The following is a 19,593-nucleotide window of genomic DNA, read 5'->3' as shown; positions in this document are numbered from 1 at the left end:
CCTATGACAGATCCACCAGGTCATATTAACACTGCAGCACTGGAAGATTACTGTTGAAGGGGTATATGAGGGTGGGCAGATGACTGAAGATTTAAACAAAGAGAGCTGTTCAAATCACCATGTGACATATAGTATGTACACTGGCAGTTCTTTTAATATAAACCATTTGTTAATTACATTTATAAAAACATTTGAGATTTTATACTCTAGGTTTGGATATATTTCAATGAGTGCTATTTTAAAGGTCCCATTTGATACACATCCTTCTAAGCCCCTGTACACACGGTCGGAGATTTCGACAACCAAATCTGTCGGATTTTGTCCGTCGGATCTTGTCCGAAACTGTTGCATACACACGGTCGGACTAAGTTGTCGAAAAATCCGATCATTCAGAACGTGATGATGTAATTTCGTTATGATGGGACTACATTCAGGCTAGTAGCCAATAGCTTTGATGTAGGAACTTGATCTGAGCATGCGTGGCACTTGGTCCGATCAAAATTCTCTACACATGATCGGAGTATGTCCGATCAAACCAGTTGGTCGGGAAATATTTCCAACAAGTTGGAAAATTGGGTCCGACGGATATTCCGACAGAATCAGTCCGATGCATACCACACACAGTCGGATTATCTGACAACACGGTCCGATAGGACACATTCCGACGGATTCTCCGACCGTGTGTACAAGGGCTTATACATATAATCATACAATAGTGTGGAAGGAGAGGAGTGTGTCAAAGAGGAATCAAGTGTCTATTACAGAGAAATTAGTGGTTCAAATCCAGAGTTATTTTACCATCTGTATATTTCAAATATAAGATGAGGCCAGATAAAAAGTTAACTAAAATAACTTTCTCTATCCAATATATGCTAACAATTCTTATATAACACTCAGAAATGAATTATGTCTCTACCTGAGATGCTGTCACCTTCAAATAAAAAAAATTAACTTTAAACCAACACTGCTGTGTAAAATGTTTATTTATTACAGTATTTATATAGCACCGACAAATTATGCAGCGCTTTACATTCTGTACATTCACGCTAGTTCCTGCCCTCAAGAGCTTACAATCTAAGGTCCCTACCTCAATTAACCTACCAGCATGAGTGTGGGAGGAACCAGAATACTTGGAGGAAAACCCACACAAGCACAGGTAATACATGCAAACTCCATGTGTGCTGGTTGGGATTTGAACAGAGGATCGCAGTGTTACAAAGCAGAGATGCTAACCACTAAGCCAATATGCTTGTTCCACATCAAGTACTTTTGGGCGTGTTGGGTGTATACATTCCATCGCTGCATACCGTGGCCTTTACTCCTGGAAAATAAATCACCTGTGTGATTGTTTTGAATTGCAGGGACATAATAGTGATGAGGCAGCTAGGAGGCAAGGAAGCAAAGCAAGTGGCAAGGAGGTGCAGGAAAACTGACACAAAAGTGCTGGAAGCTGAAAATTTATAGCACAAACTCCAGCTCTGCAAACATGGGAAGATCAGCTACAATAGAGTAAAGTAAGTATTATTCATGGATTTTTCACACAGCAGTATTTGTTTACATTTTTAAAGGTGACAGTGTCCACAGCAACTCAAGGCAGTTTACTCTAAACGAGCAAACACTGCAATTGTGCTACAGTCAGGACATCTACGCACTTTGCTTTAGCCCTTGATGAATCCAATCTACCACAGTTTCTGAAAAGTATTTCAGGCAGGACTGAATTAGCTTATCTTTCAGGGTGTAAGTGTTGGGAATGGAAAATGATGATAATGATGATGATGACAATGTCACCAGTGCGATGGTGTATTCTAACACCTTCCAAAAATTCAGAAAGTTGTGGTAGGCTGGACTAGAAACAGCCACCATACATTCATGTACTACACCAAAGTATCTGTAAGAAGGCAATTTTTGTGTAAGTGTGTCTTAATGCAGTACAGCAAGCCCAGAATAAAAACAGGTAGGATATGTGTCCTGCCTGCCATCCATTGGCTCATTCTAACCTGTGTACCTTTATTACAAAATATGGAATATGTTTTAATATAATTGGTATCCACCCACATTGGTGGTTAAAATGACAAACTGAGTGCATAGTATGATGTGTTATGCTATTTGTAGATATGTATTAATAATTATGATGCGTTTTTATGATTTAATCCAACTGATTAGCTTTTCATGTGCAGAAAAAATCAATTCATAATTAATTCCAACATAAAAATTGACAGCATTAGCCTATGGTAACTTTCAAGCACCGGTTTTTGTCGTTGCAGAATGCACCAAGTATATTATCAGCAGGCACATAGAAAACAAATTATAACCAGTTACACTGGAAAAAAACGCAAGCCACAGGCATAATAGTCTCAGGTATCTTATACAATTAGAGCAGTAAAGATTTAGTGAATATTTTATTATTTTCTATTTTCTTTTAAATGCTAAGTTAGTTGGCACGAAATGTATTGAAAACAAGTTTTGCCCTCTGTAAGGACTTAGTACAGCTATTACATGTATGGTTCACTGTTTAATTTTATTAGGTCATGGTGTGACGATGATAAATTTTAAATATGACACACACCATGCAAGACAGGTTTAAATATTTATAATAATATTTTTTTGGCTTGGGCTTCTTTCGGAACATTCTCTATTTACAGTTTTGTCACCACAATGCAAAATTTGGATTGTTCTTCATGTTGCATTGATCACCACATTAAGCTGGAGATGACCAGCATAGGGAAAGTCCAAAATAGATAATTCCTTGTAAAGTCTTAATACTTGAAGAAAAAACCCCAGTTCCCTGATTCAAAGTATAGTCTCAGCAGATTCTAGCTTTCTTATATTGCAAAGATCAGATAAAAAAAATTATAATGTCTTTGGTGAGACTGCAATGACATCCACATAGGTCCTGAAAATGTCATCTTGTCAACATTAATGGCTGAATCCAACTGTTCCTCTTCTTGAACTTGGTACTAAAGATGAATTTCTAGTACTGTTAAGGCTTGTCTTGCCACTTTCTAGAGCTGCCTTGGCAATTTACCACACTCCAGTTTGGTGGACCATTTATACTTCATATTTCCTAATGACAACACTCATGCTAGGTTTCATCTGTAGAATTACTTCCAGGTTCCTATTCACCAACCCCTAGACATGTTTAGTGCATGGCTAATACAGGTGCACATGAGTGTGAATTTATGTTCCCCAACACCAAAGGGGTTTCCTGCCCAGCATTCACAGGGCTTGGATTCCTTTTCAGTTATTTTTCTGCCTTTGTTGTCCATGTGAAGCAGTCCGATAACTGTTCTAGCAGTGAAGTATTTTTATGAAGGCCTTTCGAAATTCCACATTGAAAGTGGTATAAATAATAGGATTGACTGCACTGTTGACATAACCAAGCCATGTAAACGCACTGTACAAGGTTGGTGGTATCTTGCAATTGCAGTGCATATTTAGGATATGGGTTATAAAGAAGGGAAACCAGCACACTATGAAGACACCTGAGTAAGAAATAAACAAAACAAAGATAATAAATCATACAATTTTAAATGCAGGTTCCAAGTTAGAATAGATGCAGGTAATGCAGGTAAGTCACCCTTCTAAAAAAAAAAAAAGTAAAGCAAAATGACAATGAATATTTTTTGTCTTTGTAACCAATAGTGAAGCAATCACAGTAAGTGTCATTTGTTAGTCTGAAAATTCTGGTTATTTGCCAAAGACTTTGTGGTTTTTCAAAGAATTTGAGGACTGCTATTAGGTTCTAAGAACTGTTCATGCCTACTTTACTGAAAAATTAAACTGACCACATGCAATAAAGATTTTGCAGTTGAATTAAGTGAAAGGTACTGTAAAGCCTGGATAGCCAATATTTAATGAGTAACTCCACTTTTGTTGAGAAAAAAAAGGATTCCTCTCTGGATGATATATGTACATTGCAAGGATTATAACATCCTTTGTTACAGATTCCTACCTTTTGTTATTCTGAAGTAATCGCTGTATGTTCCTCTGAGCTTCAGTGCTGAGTGGGTCTAATGGGAGTGGTTCCATAATTATCTATCAGGTGTGTACCTGCAGGGCACTAATGAGGAAATCTGCTCGGCCTGCATCCCTTTAGCTGTATTCCTACTGAGAGTGTCTCACCAAAAATTAAATTTTTGTTGCAGGGGATGTCTGAAATCTGACTTGTATCTTAGGCAGACTTCTGGGAAAATTGGTGAGCCAATTGATGAGCATCAGAGCGGGCGGGGCCACATGGTTAAGTAAGATAAGTGCATGACAAAAAGATTGTTTTGTTTGGTTGCGTTTTGATTCGTCAATCTAGTTATTTTGTTTAGTTAAATTTGGTTGATTCCTTCAATTCATTTTCAGAATTTTTTTAATTTTCAGATTTTTTCAATTCAAAACTATCAAATCGAGAAATTTTCAAATCGGTCTAAACAAAAATGTTATACTGTTTTTGATTAGAATGCAGCAAAGTGAACAAACAAAAGAAAAATCTTCATCAAATGATTACAATGACTCTTTAAATCACCTTTGGTTTAACAAAAACAGCATTATTTCGAAATGGTACTCTAATAACACACACAGTCTTCGATTTCAGCAATATGTGTAGTGAGAACTTGACTGGAGTTCAATGTAAAATTTGATTCAAATTTTGGTCCGAATTTCCGAAATTCTGACAAATTTCGTTACGTTATTTGGAGCATTTGGTAAAATTTGTTTATATTGTAATTTGGGTATTCGGATATATCCAAATCCCAGAATAACGAAAAATATGTCCGAATATTAATTCAGAACAAAACAAACCACACATGTCTAGTCAGAATCTCTCAGATTTGGAATCAGTAAGGGTCGCACAGATGCATTTTATTAACAGAAAAATATCCCATTATAAAAGAACTGAGACGTGATAATTTTAAAACCTTATCAAATCAAAAGCAACCATGAATTTTGAAAATGTAAAGGAACCTAAACAAATTCAGAAATATGAATTACAATGTATTTAATGTTTTAGTGTTCTATGATCAAGCATACATAATGGGAAATAAAACCTTACATTTGACTAAAAGTAAGTCAAATAAAATATGGGAATATTCTTACGACTCACCGAGCACAATGGCTAACATCTGAGTGGCTTTCTTCTCTTTCTGTTGTGAAATCTTCCTTTTGCTCATACTCATAGTTTTTAGTGATGTCCTTGTTTTCCCATTGGGCATTGACTGAATTTCAAAGGTCTTGGCAGACTTTGCACTATCTTTTGGGTGCCCATTCTTCTCAGCCTTGCAGGGACTGTCTACTGGGGAGGCAAGGTTAGTACTGTTCAACTGGTTTGATGTTGCTGGCACAGCCAGATGTTGGTGGTCTGGAGAAGCTGATTTGTGTTTTGACTTTTCTGGTGGTGATGTACTTGACATCATCTCCATCTCCATTTCCTCTGGTTGGTTTCCAGTCTCCTGTGCAAAAATCAAAAAAAGCAAAAATACAAAAAAAATTAAATGCACAGTAACTAAAGTTTTTATTTTATTTTATTTGCTTTAATCATCATGGGTTTATCCAACACGTCTTGATACTCTCAAAGTTAAAATATAGTATAATAAGGACAGTTTCCACATGCTCAACTTTTTTTTAGAAATTCTGATTATTTGCTGTTTCTGTCAGTGTTCAGGGTATGCTCACAGATTAGTAACTACTACCATAACAGAGGAGGTCGGGTGAGGTCACATGCTATATCTCCTTATGACTAGGTAGTACAAACACTTTTGTAATTTTTGGAAACAATATGGTAAAACCGGTAATTTCCTTTTAAATTAGTGTATATCTATCCAGTATAGTAAGGACTGTGATTGGCAGGGGGTTAAAGAAATGATCCAGGATAAATATTCCCAATCTGCTCCACCCACTCTCCACCGAGAATGCCGGAAGTGGTCCCAGACTCATCAAGGTGTAACCAGGCATGCCCAGAAATGGAGCAATGGGGAAGAGAGGGTGCTTACATGAGGGGAGCATCCAATCTGCTTGCACACATGTAGAAGTGATCAGCTGGCTATACAGCCACTCAGATCACTTCTAGAGTAAATAAAAAAGTTAGCAAAAAAGAAAAACAGACCCACTGCCTCAGGCTTGTATTGCAACATTTACCTGTCCTGCCTTAGCAATGCCACCATGAGAAAAACATTGGTGGTTGACTTTTCATCTGTCTGGCATAGATATTTAGTAAATTTTTTATGAATTGTTGTGTCTGCTATTTTGTTTATTTGCATCATAGCAGGCCATGCACCCACCAAATGCAATGAGGTATTGGTGCAGGACAGGTTAATACCAATAAAATATATTTAAAAAAAGCATCTATAACTTACACACATAGTATTTTACTAACCTAAAACTGTACCAAATGTTTTAAGTTAAAAACTTTTTGAATAAAGAATAATAAAGTTTTCGACTTTTTAATTCACGCTAAATCTTAGCTTTAAAGTTACATTTGGGGAGCATACATGATTCCATTTTTATTTATGTTACTATTATTAGCCTGTTACCTTCCCTATCTTGAAAAGGTTCACCTAAACTACAGTGCTTTGAAAAAGTATTCACACCCCTTAACTTTTTCCACATTTTCTCATCTTACAACCAAAAACTTAAATTTGTTTTATTGGGATTGTATGTGATAGACCAACACAAAGTGGCACATAATTGTGAAGTGGAAGGAAAATGATAAATGGTTTTCAAACTTTTTTTACAAATAAATATGTGAAAAGTGTGGCGTGTATTTGTATTCAGTCCCCTTTACTCTGATACCCCCAACAAAAATCTAGAGGAATCAATTGCCTTCAGAAATCACCTAATTAGTAAATAGAATTCACCTGTGTGTAATTTAAACTCAGTATAAATTAACTGTTCTGTAAAGCCCTCAGATGTTTGTTAGAGAACTTTAGTGAACAAACAGCATCATGAAGGCCAAGAAACACACAAGACAGGTCAGAAATAAAGTTGTGGAGTAGTTTAAAGCAACGTTATGTTATAAAAAAATCCCAAGCTCTGAACATTTCACGGAGCACTGTTCAATCTATTATCTGAAAATGGAAAAAGTATTGCACAACTGAAAACCTACCAAGACATGGCCTCCCACCTAAACTGACAGGTTAGACAAGGAGGACATTCATCAGAGAAGCAGCCAAGATGCCCATGGTAACTCTGGAGGAGCTACAGAGATCCACAGCTTAGGTGGGAGAATCTGTCCACAGGACAACTATTAGTAGTGCACTCCACAAATCTGGCCTTTATGGAAGAGTGGCAAAAAGAAAGCCATTGTTGAAATAAAGCCATAAGATGTCCTGTTTTTAGTTTGCGAGAAGCCATGTTGAAGACACAGAAAACATGTGGAAGAAGTTGTTCTGATCAGATAAGACCAAAATTGAACTTTTTTGCCATAAAAGCAAAACGCTATGTGTGGTGGAAAACTAACACTACACATCACCCTGAACACACCATTAGGCTGGGTTCACACTGCTGCGGGGGGAGATCCGGATGTGATTCGCACCGCAAATCACATCCGATCTCCGTAGCGATGCGAGTACAGCCATACAGATAGTATGGCTGAATTTGCATCGGTCCCACAGCAAACTCGCACGGGACCCTTTTTTTGGTCCGCAACAGAATCGGATCGCATGGGGGTTCACACCATGCGATCCGATTCCTGTGCGAGTCGGCAGATCGCACTGCGATATGCGGACGGATCTGGGGGTATCATTAACATATCATTGACACTCCCAGCCGTCCGCATAGGGCAGTGTGAACTGCCGGCGGGAGTAATGCGATGCGGGAAAACGCAGCGGATTCGCGGCGTTCCCGCATCGCAGCGGTGTGAACCCGGCCTTATGGACAAAAGGTGGTGGCAGCATTATGTTGTGGGGATGCTTTTCTAAATGCAGGGACAGGGAAGCTGGTCAGAGTTGATGGATGGAGCCAAATACAGGGCAATCTTAGAAGAAAACCAGTTAGAGTCTGCAAAAGACTTGAGACTGGGGTGGAGGTTCACTTTCCAGCAGGACAACAACCCTAAACATACAGTCAGAGCTACAATGGAATGGTTTAAATCAAAGCATATTTATGTGTTCGAATGGCCCAGTCAAAGTTCAGACCTAAATCCAATTGAGAATCTGTGGCAAGACTTGAATTATAGCGCTGTTCACAGATGTTGTCCATCCAATGTTTCAGAGCTTGAGCTAGTTTGCAAATAAAAATTTCAAAAATGTCACTCTCTAGATGTACAAAGTGTGTAGAGAATCCCCCAAAGGATTTGCAGTGGTAATTGCAGAGTAAGGTGGTTCTACAAAGTATTGACTTGGGGGGGGGCTGAATACAAATTCACGCCATACTTTTCAGACTTATTTGTAGAAACATTTGAAAACCATTTATCATTTTCCTTCCATTTCACAATTATGTACCACTTTGTGTTGATCTATCACATAAAATCCAATAAAATACATTATTACATTTTTGTTTGTAAGATGACAAGATGTGAAAAATTTCAAGTGGTGTGAATACTTTTTCAAAGCACTGTAGTTTGGGTGAACCTTTTCAAGATAGGGAAGGTAACAGGCTAACAATAGTGACATAAATATAAATGGAATAATGTATGCTCCCTAAATGTATCTTTATAGCTAAGATTTAGAGTGAATTAAAAGTTGAATAGTTTATTATTCTCAACTCAAAATGTGGAAAATCTCAAGGTGTATGAATACTTTTTCAAGGCACTGTACATTATTAATGCACAACAGATTTTAAAGGTGTAGAACGTCTCCCAGAAGGAGGCTCATTAATGATACATTCAATTTACTGGAATTAATGTTGAATTCTGGAGAAATAGAGTTTTCCAACGTATAACATATTTTATTAATGTTCGTTATTTTGAAAGTCACAGCATATTGTGTGTTTGAGTCAGGATTCACTGCTTTATATTTTCAGTTCTCAGCTTTGACATAAAGGAAAACACAACCACCAACAATGTTCACAGCATGCTCAATGTTTAAATTTCGACCTAACTAGCCACTGACTTTGTACCTTTTCAATATTTGCAGACAGACATACAAATTCAATTAGTGACAGCATAAAATAATGTAATTCATCATTTAACCTCTAATTATTTCAAGATTTAAAAAAAAAACTCACTGCTGAGACCACCTTATTTTGGCCACAGCTGGGAAATACTGAGCTAGAGCTTTTATCTTTTTGGTAGTTATAGTCTCCTCCAGAGTTACTTTACTGGTGGCCCAGGGGTTTAGAATTAGGCTTTTAGTGCTATCATAGTGGCCTTTCTTTCCATGACAAAGATGTATTCTTTGTAAATATTTTTTCTTGTCTAAAATTCTCTTCTAATTTGCTAAAATGTCAACTACAACAAGCTCAAACATGAATTTTGTTTCCTCTTAAATCCATATATATTTGGACACATGCGCAATTTTCATACTTTTGGCTCTGTATGCCACCAGATTAAAATTCAAATGAAACAATCCAAATGAATTTGAAGTGCAGACATTCAGCTTTAATTTAAGGGGTTGAACATAAATGTCAAGAACAAATTTAAGGAACGGCAACCATTTTTATACACAGTCCCCCCTTTTTCAGGGGCTCAAATGTAATTAGACAAATGAATATAATCACAAATACAATGTATTAATTAAATTCATTTTTAATAGTTTGTTGAGACTCCTTTACTGGCAATGACTGCTTGAAGTCTTGAACCCATGGACATTACCAAAGACTGGGTTTCCTCCTTTCTGATGCTTTGCCAGGCTCTAACTTCAGCTGCCTTCAGTTGTTCTTTTGTTCTTTGTTTGTGGGTCTTTCTGTCTTTAGTTTTGCCTTCAGCAAGTGAAATGCATTCTCAGTTGGGTTGAAATCAGATACAAGAAACAATATTTCACTTATTTTCCTCCAAACGCTATTAGGTTGCTTTTGCAGTGTGTTTTGGATCATTGTCCATCTGTACTGTGAAGAACCGTCAAACTAACTTTTCTGTATTTGGCTGAACCTGGGTTGACAGTATATCTCTAAACACTGCAGAATTCATCTGGCTGCTTCTGTCTTCTTTCACATCATCAAGAAACACCAATGGCCCAGTGGCACTGGAAGTCATCAATGCCCATGCCATCACACTGCCTCCATTATGTTTTACAGACGTTGTGTGCTTTGGATCGTGAGCTGTTCCAAGCCTTCTCCACACTTTTTTCTTCCCAACATTCGGGTAAGATTAATCTTAGTTTCATCTGTCCTAAGAACTGGTCTGTCTTTATTAGATTTTTTTGGGAAAAGTCTAATCTCTGTTTTTTAGGCTTATGAATGGCTTGTACCTTGTGGTGAACACTCTGTATTTGCTGTCATAAAGTTGTATTGTCTGGATGTTGTGAATGGGTTTTTCTTTACTGTAGAGAGGATCCTGCAATCATGCACCACTGAAGTGTTCTGTGGACATCCAGGCCTTTTATGTTGCTGAGCTCACAAGTGCCTTCCTCTTTCCTTCAAATGTACCAAACTGTTGATTTGGCCACTGCTAGTGTTGCTGCTATCTCTATGATGGATTTGTTTTTGAAGCCTTACAATGGCCTGCTTTAATTGCAGGGACAGGTCCTTTGAACGCATGATATAGGTTCACAGCAATAGATTCCAAATGCAAATAACTTAGAATCAACTCCAGACCTTTTACCTGCTTAAAGCGGAGGTCCACCCTAAAGTGGACCTTCCGCTCATCGGAACCCTCCCCCCCTCCGGTGCCACAATCGGCACCTTTCAGGGGGGAGGGGGGTGCAGTTACCTGGATAATCCAGGTAACTGCACCCACTTCCGGGACAGCTCTCTGCGGAAAGGGGCGTAACTTACGCCCCTTTCCGCAAGTGCCCCGCTGCCTGCTGGGAAACACACAGCTCCCAGAGGCAGCGGGGAGCGTCCTTATTGCGCAGCGCAATTCGTGCATGCGCAGTAGGGAACCGGGAAAGGAAGCCGAAAGGCTCCATTTCCTGATTCCCATACCCAAGATGGAGGCGGCAGGACCCGACAGACGACCTAGCGATCGGCTTCGGGTGCCGACATCGCGGGCGCGCTGGACAGGTAAGTGTCACTATTTTAAAAGTCAGCAGCTGCAGTATTTGTAGCTGCTGGCTTTTAAAAAAAAAAAAACGCGGAGTCCTGGTGGACTCCCGCTTTAATTGATGTAGAAATAATTAATGAGTAACCCACACCTGGCCATGAAACAGTTTTTGATTCAATTGTCCAATTACTTATGGCCCCTTGAAAAAGGGATTTGGCTATTCTTTAAAGCTGTAATTCCTAAAGCCTCCCTCCAATTTGGATGTACATACCCTCTAATTAAACCTGAGAGTGTGCACTTTCAATCCATATCCATTCTATAACTATAGCTTGACTATGTTTTGGTAAATACCTTTTAGTAAAAAAGTTAAATGATGAGATGGTTGCCATTATAAAACACTAAAACAGCTGTAAATTACATATTTTAATTATTTAAATAAATGCATTTTGAGTATACAGTAAATATAAATGTTTGAGTTAGTTGTATTTTTATTTTTCAATTTACAAGTTTTGAAACTATGTTTTTACATTTTTGATTGTATTGCCTGCTTTTTGTTTTGCAACTGTTGATGTTACAAGTAATAATTTAATATACTGTACACCAAGGGCATTTTTGCAGAGTATTATTATTATGATGAGTATTATTATTATTATTATATAATGCCAATAGTTTTGCAGTGCATTACAATATAATACAAGGATGGTACAGTTACAATACCTTAGTAACTGTAATAGTGAACATTTAAAGGTTAGGTAGAAGCAGCATAGGTTTCCCTGAAGATACAGTAGTTTTCAGTGACCCCCTAAATGCAGATTGAGTAGGACATGACTACATTTGGGTTACATTTTGAGACTAGGTTGTTGATGTAGTTTGGGGCAGAACTGTGGATGACTCTGTATGGGGTTATTATTTTAAACGGTATTCATTGGGGCAAGTGGAAACCAATAAAGAGTTTGGCAGTGAGGGGTTGTGGACATTGAACAGCTGGTAAAGTGGATGAGTCTGTCCACGGCATTCATGGTAGACTGAATAGTCTGTTTAGAGGTAGGCCAATAAACAGGGAGTTGCAATAATTGAAGTGAGAGATAATGATAGTGTCATTGGTTAAGAAGGGCATACTTTTGAGGGGAATGTGACATGCTATGACAGTAATTGCGTTTGGGGCTGAAAAAGGAGGTCAGAGAAAAATATTATATGAGCTCAGCTTTTAGAAACATTTAGTTTTATAAGATATTATAAGATGTATCACACTAATATGTAACCCTTTAATTAACTAATTTTACCTTAAATTAATATTTCTTGGTAATTTTTTTATTTTTTTGCAATCAAAGAAATCAAGTCCAGGGCACTCACGGCATAACACTCACTCTTTAATTAATTAATAGATTCCAAAGGTTGTTAAAAACGAAACATATCCACCCGTTGAATGTTTCTCATGCAAAGTGCACCTTTCTCAAGGCATTTGGATCCTATCTTCACCCAAAGAATTTTCACCATTAAAATATTCAGATGCCTCTTTACTCTCTCCCTTCACAAGGTAGGCCAGTTAACTCATGCTATATCTCCTGAATATTTCTTAAAGTAGTTTTAAAGGCATAAGGTTTTTTACCTTGTTGTGCTTAACCCATGCTTGACAAATGAATAAATCCAATTAAGCATATCTTGGAAACCTCCTGTTGGACAAAACGTGCATAGGGCAGAGTTTAGCAGTGACGTTGTCATGACTGCCTGGAGGGTCGGGTGCTACGTCATATGCTTGTCATACTATCTGTTTTGTGAGTATCCAATTGGTTATTAATAAATGGTTTTTAAATGGTATTTCCCTATGAAATTTCCTTGCTCTTTTTAGTATGTTTTTGCTGTTGAGACCATTATTTGAAAAGCAAACCAGTGACCACTTTTGGGGCATGCCATTCAGAGAGGGTGAGGCTTGAGGATTGCCGAGGTGTGAGAGGAAGCCATCCATCCATCCATCCACATGGGATCTGTCATCTTGTAAATGCTGATTTAGACCTCTTGAGTTATGGGGTCTAAGAATTTGGTAAGTGGTATTATACCCCATTTACCCCATTTCCACATTTGTCATGTTACAAACAAAAATGTAAATGTAGTTTATTGAAATTTTATGTGATAGACCAACACAAAGTGGCATATAATTAAGAAGTGGAAGGAAAATAATAAATGATTTTCAATTTTTTTTTTTTTACAAATAAATATGTGAAAAGTGTGGCATGCATTTGTATTCAGCCCCCTGAGTCAGTACTTTGTAGAACCTCCTTTCACTGCAATAAGCCAATTACAGCTGCAAGTCTTCTTGGGTATGTCTCTACCAGCTTTGCACATCTAGAGAGTGACATTTTTGCCCATTATTCGTAGCAATATAACTCAAGCTCTGTTAGACTGGATGGAGAGTGTCTGTGGCAAGACATAAAAATTGCTGTTTACAGATTCTCAATTGGATTTAGATCTGGACTTTGACTGGGCCATTCATGTGAATATGCTTTGATCTAAACAATTCCACTGTAGCTCTGGCTATATGTTTAGGATTGTTGTCCTGCTGGAAGGTGAACCTCCACCCCAGTCTCAAGTCTTTTGCAGACATTAACCTCCCTGGCGGTATGATTATTTCTAATTTTAGGTGCTGAAAGCGGTACAATTATCTTGCATGGAAATTTGGCGTTTTATATTGTAGACCTGCAATTCTTAAGAATAACTCACTTAAATCTGTTCAAACAAGAGTCTAGTAGAAATCCCGGGTATGATAACGTTTATAATATAATAAATAATAATAATAAAAATTATTCAATAATGTAATCAAATCCAAAAACACTGAAATTTGTTCATTTTCAGAAATGTCGCTGTCATTAGATTTAGGGTTTGATGAAGGATCTCCCCACAAATCGCTATCGCTCAATTCTGCAAGTGATTCTAATTTATTATCGCTGTTTTCTAGTTGGTCTAAAATCACTTTTGACATAAAGAGACACTTTTTGGTTGATATGGACAATCTTCAAATTCCAGGCAGAAAAAAAAAACAGTATTTATAATATAAAAGTACATGCAGGGCACTGGACAGACCACTGGGGACAAAGGGGATGTGCATTTTTTTTTATACAGTACTGTAATTTGTAAGATTACAGTACTGTATGTGTATTGTGTGTTTTTACTTTTTTGAATTTGGTGCCAATCTCTGCTCCCGTGCATTGTAACGTCACAAGGAATGGAGCTCAGCGGCACTCGGTCACTGTGTGAATCGAGCGGAGGATGGCTCGTACACACAGCGGGGGACATCACTGGATCCAGGGGACAAGGTAAGTAAGTATCCCTGTATCCAGCGATGTGATCCCGAGTCTGGCTCGGGGTTACCGCTTATGGTACTGAAATCCCAGCCCGAGCCAGACTCAGGATTACCGCCAGGGAGGTTAACAGGTTTTCTTCTAAGATTGCCCTGTATTTGTCTCTATCCATCTTCCCATCAACTCTGACCAGCTTCCCTGTCCCTGTTGAAAAAAAGCATTCCCATGGCATGATACTACGACCACCATGTTTCACAGTGGGAATTGTGTGTTCAGGGTGATGTGCAGTGTTAGTTTTCTGCCACACGCAGCGTTTTTCTTTTAGGCCAAAAAGTTCAACTTTAGTCTCATCTGACCAGAGCACCTTCTTCCACATGTTTGCTGTGTCCCCAGGTGGATTCTCGCAAACTGCAAATGGGACTTCTTATCACTGAAGTTGGATCACCAATTTTTTTCCTTTAAAATGGCATGGGTTCCCCCTCCAATAGAATACCAGGCCCTTCGGCCTGGTATGAATTTTAAAATGGTGTGGGGATCCCCCCAAAATCCATAACAGCCAGCAGGTCAGGAAAGGAAGTAGGGACGAGTGAGCGACCCCCCTCCTGAGCCATATCAGGCTGCATATTCTCAACATGGGGGGTGCTTTGGAACAGGGGGGCCCTGCACCCCCCACCTCAAAGCACCTTGTCCCCATGTTGATGAGGATAAGGGCCTCTTCCCGACAACCCTGGCCATTGGTTGCTGGGGTTTGCGGGTGGGGAGCTTATCGGAATCTAGATGCCCCCTTTGACAAGGGGCCCCCCAAATCCCGGTCCCCCACCCTATGTGAATGAGAATGGGGTACATTGTACCCCTACCCATTACCCTAAAAAAAGTGTCAAAACTAAAACCCATTACACAGGTTTTTAAAGTAATTTATTAAGGCAGCTCCGTCGTCTCTTCCGATCTCTTCTCCCCTCTCTGGTTCTTCTGTGTCCTCCGCTGACGTCTTCTGCCTCTGTCAGTTCTTCTTGCCTCTCCAGTTCTTCTCCACTCTCTCTCTGGTTCTTCTCCCTCTGTCCGCTGTCTTCTGCTGGGTCTCCTCCGCTGTCATTTTTCTCACTCTTTTCTCCGGTCTTCTCCCTCTGTTCTTCTTCTGATGTTGCCTCAACCCTCTCTCCTGCTACAATGCCATGTGCGTGTGTGCCACTACTTATATTGGCATGGGGCAGGGTCACCAGAGGCACGCTCCTTATGGTGTCGCCATCCATCATGCCCCGGGCGGTGAAGTCATAATTGGTGGGGCCTCTGGATGACATCATATGGTGACCCCGCCCCATGCCAATATAAATAGTGGCACGCCACTCAATCGGCCTTAGAGTAGGAGAGAGCATAGAGTCAACATCAGAAGAACAACAGAGGGAGAAGATAATGGAGAAGACCGGGCAAAAGAGCAAGCAAAAGAGCGAGAAGACAGCAGGGAGGGGAGAAGAACCGACAGAAGACGTCAGCGGAGAACACAGAAGAGCCGGAGAGGCTTCCAGATTCTGATAAGCTCCCCGCCCGCAGACCCCACCAACCAACGCCCAGGGTTGTCGGGAAGAGGCCCTTGTTGTCATCAACATGGGGACAAGGTGCTTAGGGGTGAAGGCGCAAGTCCCCCTGCCCCAAAGCACCCACCCCCTTTTTGAGGGCATGCAACCTGGTATGGTTCAGGAGGGGGACGCTTGCTCATCACCACCCCCTTTCCTGACCTGCTGGGCTGTGTGCTCATATAAGGGTCTGGTATTGACTTTGGGGGGACCTCCACACCTGGTATGCTCTTGGTATGCACTTGGTATGCTCCCTGTTCACTGAAGTCAGATGCATGTTGGACTTCAAGTCACAGGGCAAAGTCGGATCCAAAGTGGTACAACTGTCGTGTCGTACCAGTGTGAACCCGGACTTAGTTAGGGGTATCAGAGAAAAGGGGACTGAATACAAATGCATGCCACACTTTTCAGATATTTATTTGTAAACATTTTTTAAAACCATTTATCACTTTCCTTCCACTTCACAATTATATGCCACTTTGTTTTGGTCTATCACATAAAATCCCCAAAAAATACATTTACGTTTTTGGTTGTAACATGATAAAATGTGTAAAATTTCAAGGGATTATGAATACTTTTTCAAGGCACTGTAATCACTTGGTGGATGGTATAGAGCAGCTGCATGAAGATTTTGCACACTTTTGGTGGACTTTGATATTTAGTTTTTAGACGTCATTATTTTTATTTGTTTTGTTATGCACTGTATACTGAATTAGATGTTTTCCTCACAGTGCAACAAAAAATTCTGCATGCAGCTAATCCCCAGCCTCCCCTTATGCTTATCTGAGCCTGATCTCAATCCAGCAATGTGCACGAGAGCAGCAGCTCTCTCCTTCCTCATTGACTCGCAGACAGCAGCGGGATCCATCAAAGTCAGTGAGGAGGGAGCAGTGGGTGGAGCTGAGTCATGCTCTGTTCTGTCAATGGATATACAGAGCAGGCCTTGGGAACCAGCATGTACAAGTGACCCCAGAGCAAGCAGTTTGCTACAGGGGTGATTAGCAGGGGGTGTAGCCAGGAGTACCAGTGGGGGACTCTAGAATAGGGTATTAGGACAATGGTAATATATACATGTAAAATATACCATGTTTGTTATTATATTAAAAAAATATGCTGCAAGCACTTTTACAAGCCACATATACAACCATAAAAAGCATAGCTACAGGGGGGGGGGGGGCATGGCTACCACACTGCTGAATGAAAGCCTGATTCAGCAGCTCTTCCATCGCGCTGGGGGAAGCCACCTAATAGAGGTGGCATACAAGGACTCCTCTGCCACAGCTTGCTGAGCAGACACCCCTGCACCTGCGGGGAATGACCAGGCATTTGAAGGGAGCTGCGGGGATGAAGAAACTCCCACACTTCTTCCCCCCTCATGAGCGGCTGCACACTCAAGATGGCGGAGCTGGTGGCTTGCCTACCTCATCAAGCAGCTACTTTCGCTCCGCACAGAGCCCTCCTCAGCCTGGGGCTTCCAAGGTGTCACAACCATGATCACCAGTGGTGTCCACATCTCTATTACCGAGCCCTGCAGAGAGCAAACCACAGCTGTCTGCTGACTCCTCTCCTATCGAGGTAAGCCCTCCAGTACAAGGGACTTAGCTAACACTTTTAATTTTTTCCCGCCAACCAACCAGCCTGTATCAGAGTCCACATTAAAAGACATGCTAGTGTCCCTGAGAGCTTCCTTACATGCTGACCTTATGGAATGTGTATCCAACTTTAAATCAGAGGTGCAGGAACTGGGAGGGAGAGTTGATCACTTTGAGCACAAGATTCGCAGCCTCCCATAACACTCTGATTCATGCACACAATGAGCAGGAGGATGAGATGGACAAGCTCAAAACCAAAATCGCAGATTTGGAAGACCGCTCGAGGCGGAACAATGTGAAGCTTAGAGGTGTGCCCGAATGCATCTTAAATGCTAAACTAAACCAGTATGCCTGCAATCTAATTCGGGCTGTCCTACCATCCATCCCAGTATCCTAAATAATCATTGACAGGATCCACCACCTACCCAAAACCTGCATACCTTCCTGATGACACCCCCCATGATGTAATCATGATAGTACACTTTTATCACGTTAGGACCAATTCATGTCCAACTTCTGCAAAGCAAAACAATTGCCCAAACAATTCTCCCATATTCAAATCTATGCAGATCTCTCTCAATTTAAGCTACAAAAGAGAAAATCGCTTTTAACGATTACAAAAGCATTTCATAACCATAACATCACCTACCGCTAAGGCTACCCTGTAAAACTTACCATTACCTATAATGATACCACCTCAGTAATCACAACGTTTACTGAGGGTCTTGCATTACTCCGCTCATGGGGCATTCTCCCAGAACAGGAAAAATCACACAGATCACCCCCAAATTAATGAACAACCAAGAGGAATGGCAGGTTGTATCCCACAAACGCAAACCAAAATCTCATATAGCATGATCGCCTCTAACCTCCAATTTTGCAAAAACAACCTTTTCTGACCTCCTTAGTTCGATGGGCCTAGGGCCATGATTCTTTCTCCACAAGTAATGTGCAGCATTGCTGCAATCGGATTCCAGTTAGAATCGCTTCTGTTTTTTATTGACTGTTATATGTTCTCTTTTTGTATCTCCCTGACTCCGAATCCTTCACCTTCCACACCCTGTTGGTTCAATGTCCACCAGCAACTACGATACCTCTCCAGCACCCCACCTGAAGTCTTACTAACTACCGACTTCTAATCTGCACACCTAAACCTGCTACATCTTCAACTCGTCACCAACGCTCCACAAGCAAAGGTAACAAATGCTCACAACTGTCATACTTTGATGGCCCTTAAAATATCTTCCCTCAATGTACGGGGCCTTAACTAGCCTGCTAAGCGAACATCTTTATGGAATGAGCCACTTAGGTTGGGATGTGACCTTATATGTGTCCAGGAGATGCACTTCCAATCCTCAGTACCATCTTCTTTTCACCACAAGCAATTCCCTCATATCTTTGTTGCCTCTGCCACTCAGAAAAAGAAAGGAGTTCTCATTGCAATTAAAATCAAAGTAGCTTTCTTCCTACATGAATCCATATGTGACCCAGAAGGCAGATACTTCATGCTCAGATGTGACATTAATACAAGACCATTCACTGTAGTGAACTTTTATTCACCCACCTCACACCAAATCTGCTTCACTCATAAACTGTTTCGCAAACGCTCAAAAAAAACGCGGATCCCTGGTAATTTGTAGAGATTTTAATCTCACTGTGAATCCTCATTTGGATCTGTCTTCTAAACCTAAGAGACTTTCTTTAGCTCTCCAACCTATATTCCACAGAGAAGATCTGTATGACACTTTGAGGTGTCAGCATGCAGAAGAGCGAGACTACACTTTCCATTCTCTACCCCACAACTCATATTCTAGAATCAATATGATATTAGTAGATAAGTTTCTGTTACAAGCTGTGTCCTCCTCCACTATACATGACATTTTATGGTCAGACCATGCACCTGTGTCTATATCCATAGTGGAGGGGCACATACCAAAGCCTGCTTACATTTGGAGAGTCAACTCTCAGGTTCTCAATTCACCCCAAAACACTAGTACCATTTCTAAGCATCTCCAGGAATTTTTTCAGATGAACTAGGATACTTTATAAAATCCCTTTACTGTACGGTGTGC

At 40.1% G+C, this 19,593-nt stretch overlaps 1 protein-coding gene across 1 annotated transcript in view; it reads right to left on the bottom strand.

Annotated features, from left to right (window-relative positions):
• Positions 1 to 965: 965 nt before the first annotated feature.
• Positions 966 to 19,593, bottom strand: part of DRD2 (dopamine receptor D2) — a 640,087-nt gene continuing 621,459 nt past the window's right edge. The window contains exons 7-8 of the mRNA XM_077458131.1: positions 5,090 to 5,435; positions 966 to 3,482 (exon numbers count right to left, since the gene is read on the bottom strand). Of these exons, the coding sequence (XP_077314257.1) occupies positions 3,289 to 3,482; positions 5,090 to 5,435 (540 nt within the window). The 3' untranslated portion in view covers positions 966 to 3,288. The remainder of the gene's footprint in view (positions 3,483 to 5,089; positions 5,436 to 19,593) is intronic.

The sequence above is a fragment of the Lithobates pipiens genome, unplaced genomic scaffold (assembly GCF_037356315.1).
Source record: "Lithobates pipiens isolate NorthernLeopardFrog02 unplaced genomic scaffold, aLitPip1_a1.2 Scaffold_27, whole genome shotgun sequence".
NCBI lineage: Eukaryota > Metazoa > Chordata > Amphibia > Anura > Ranidae > Lithobates > Lithobates pipiens.
This window is presented reverse-complemented; position numbering and strand designations above follow the sequence as displayed.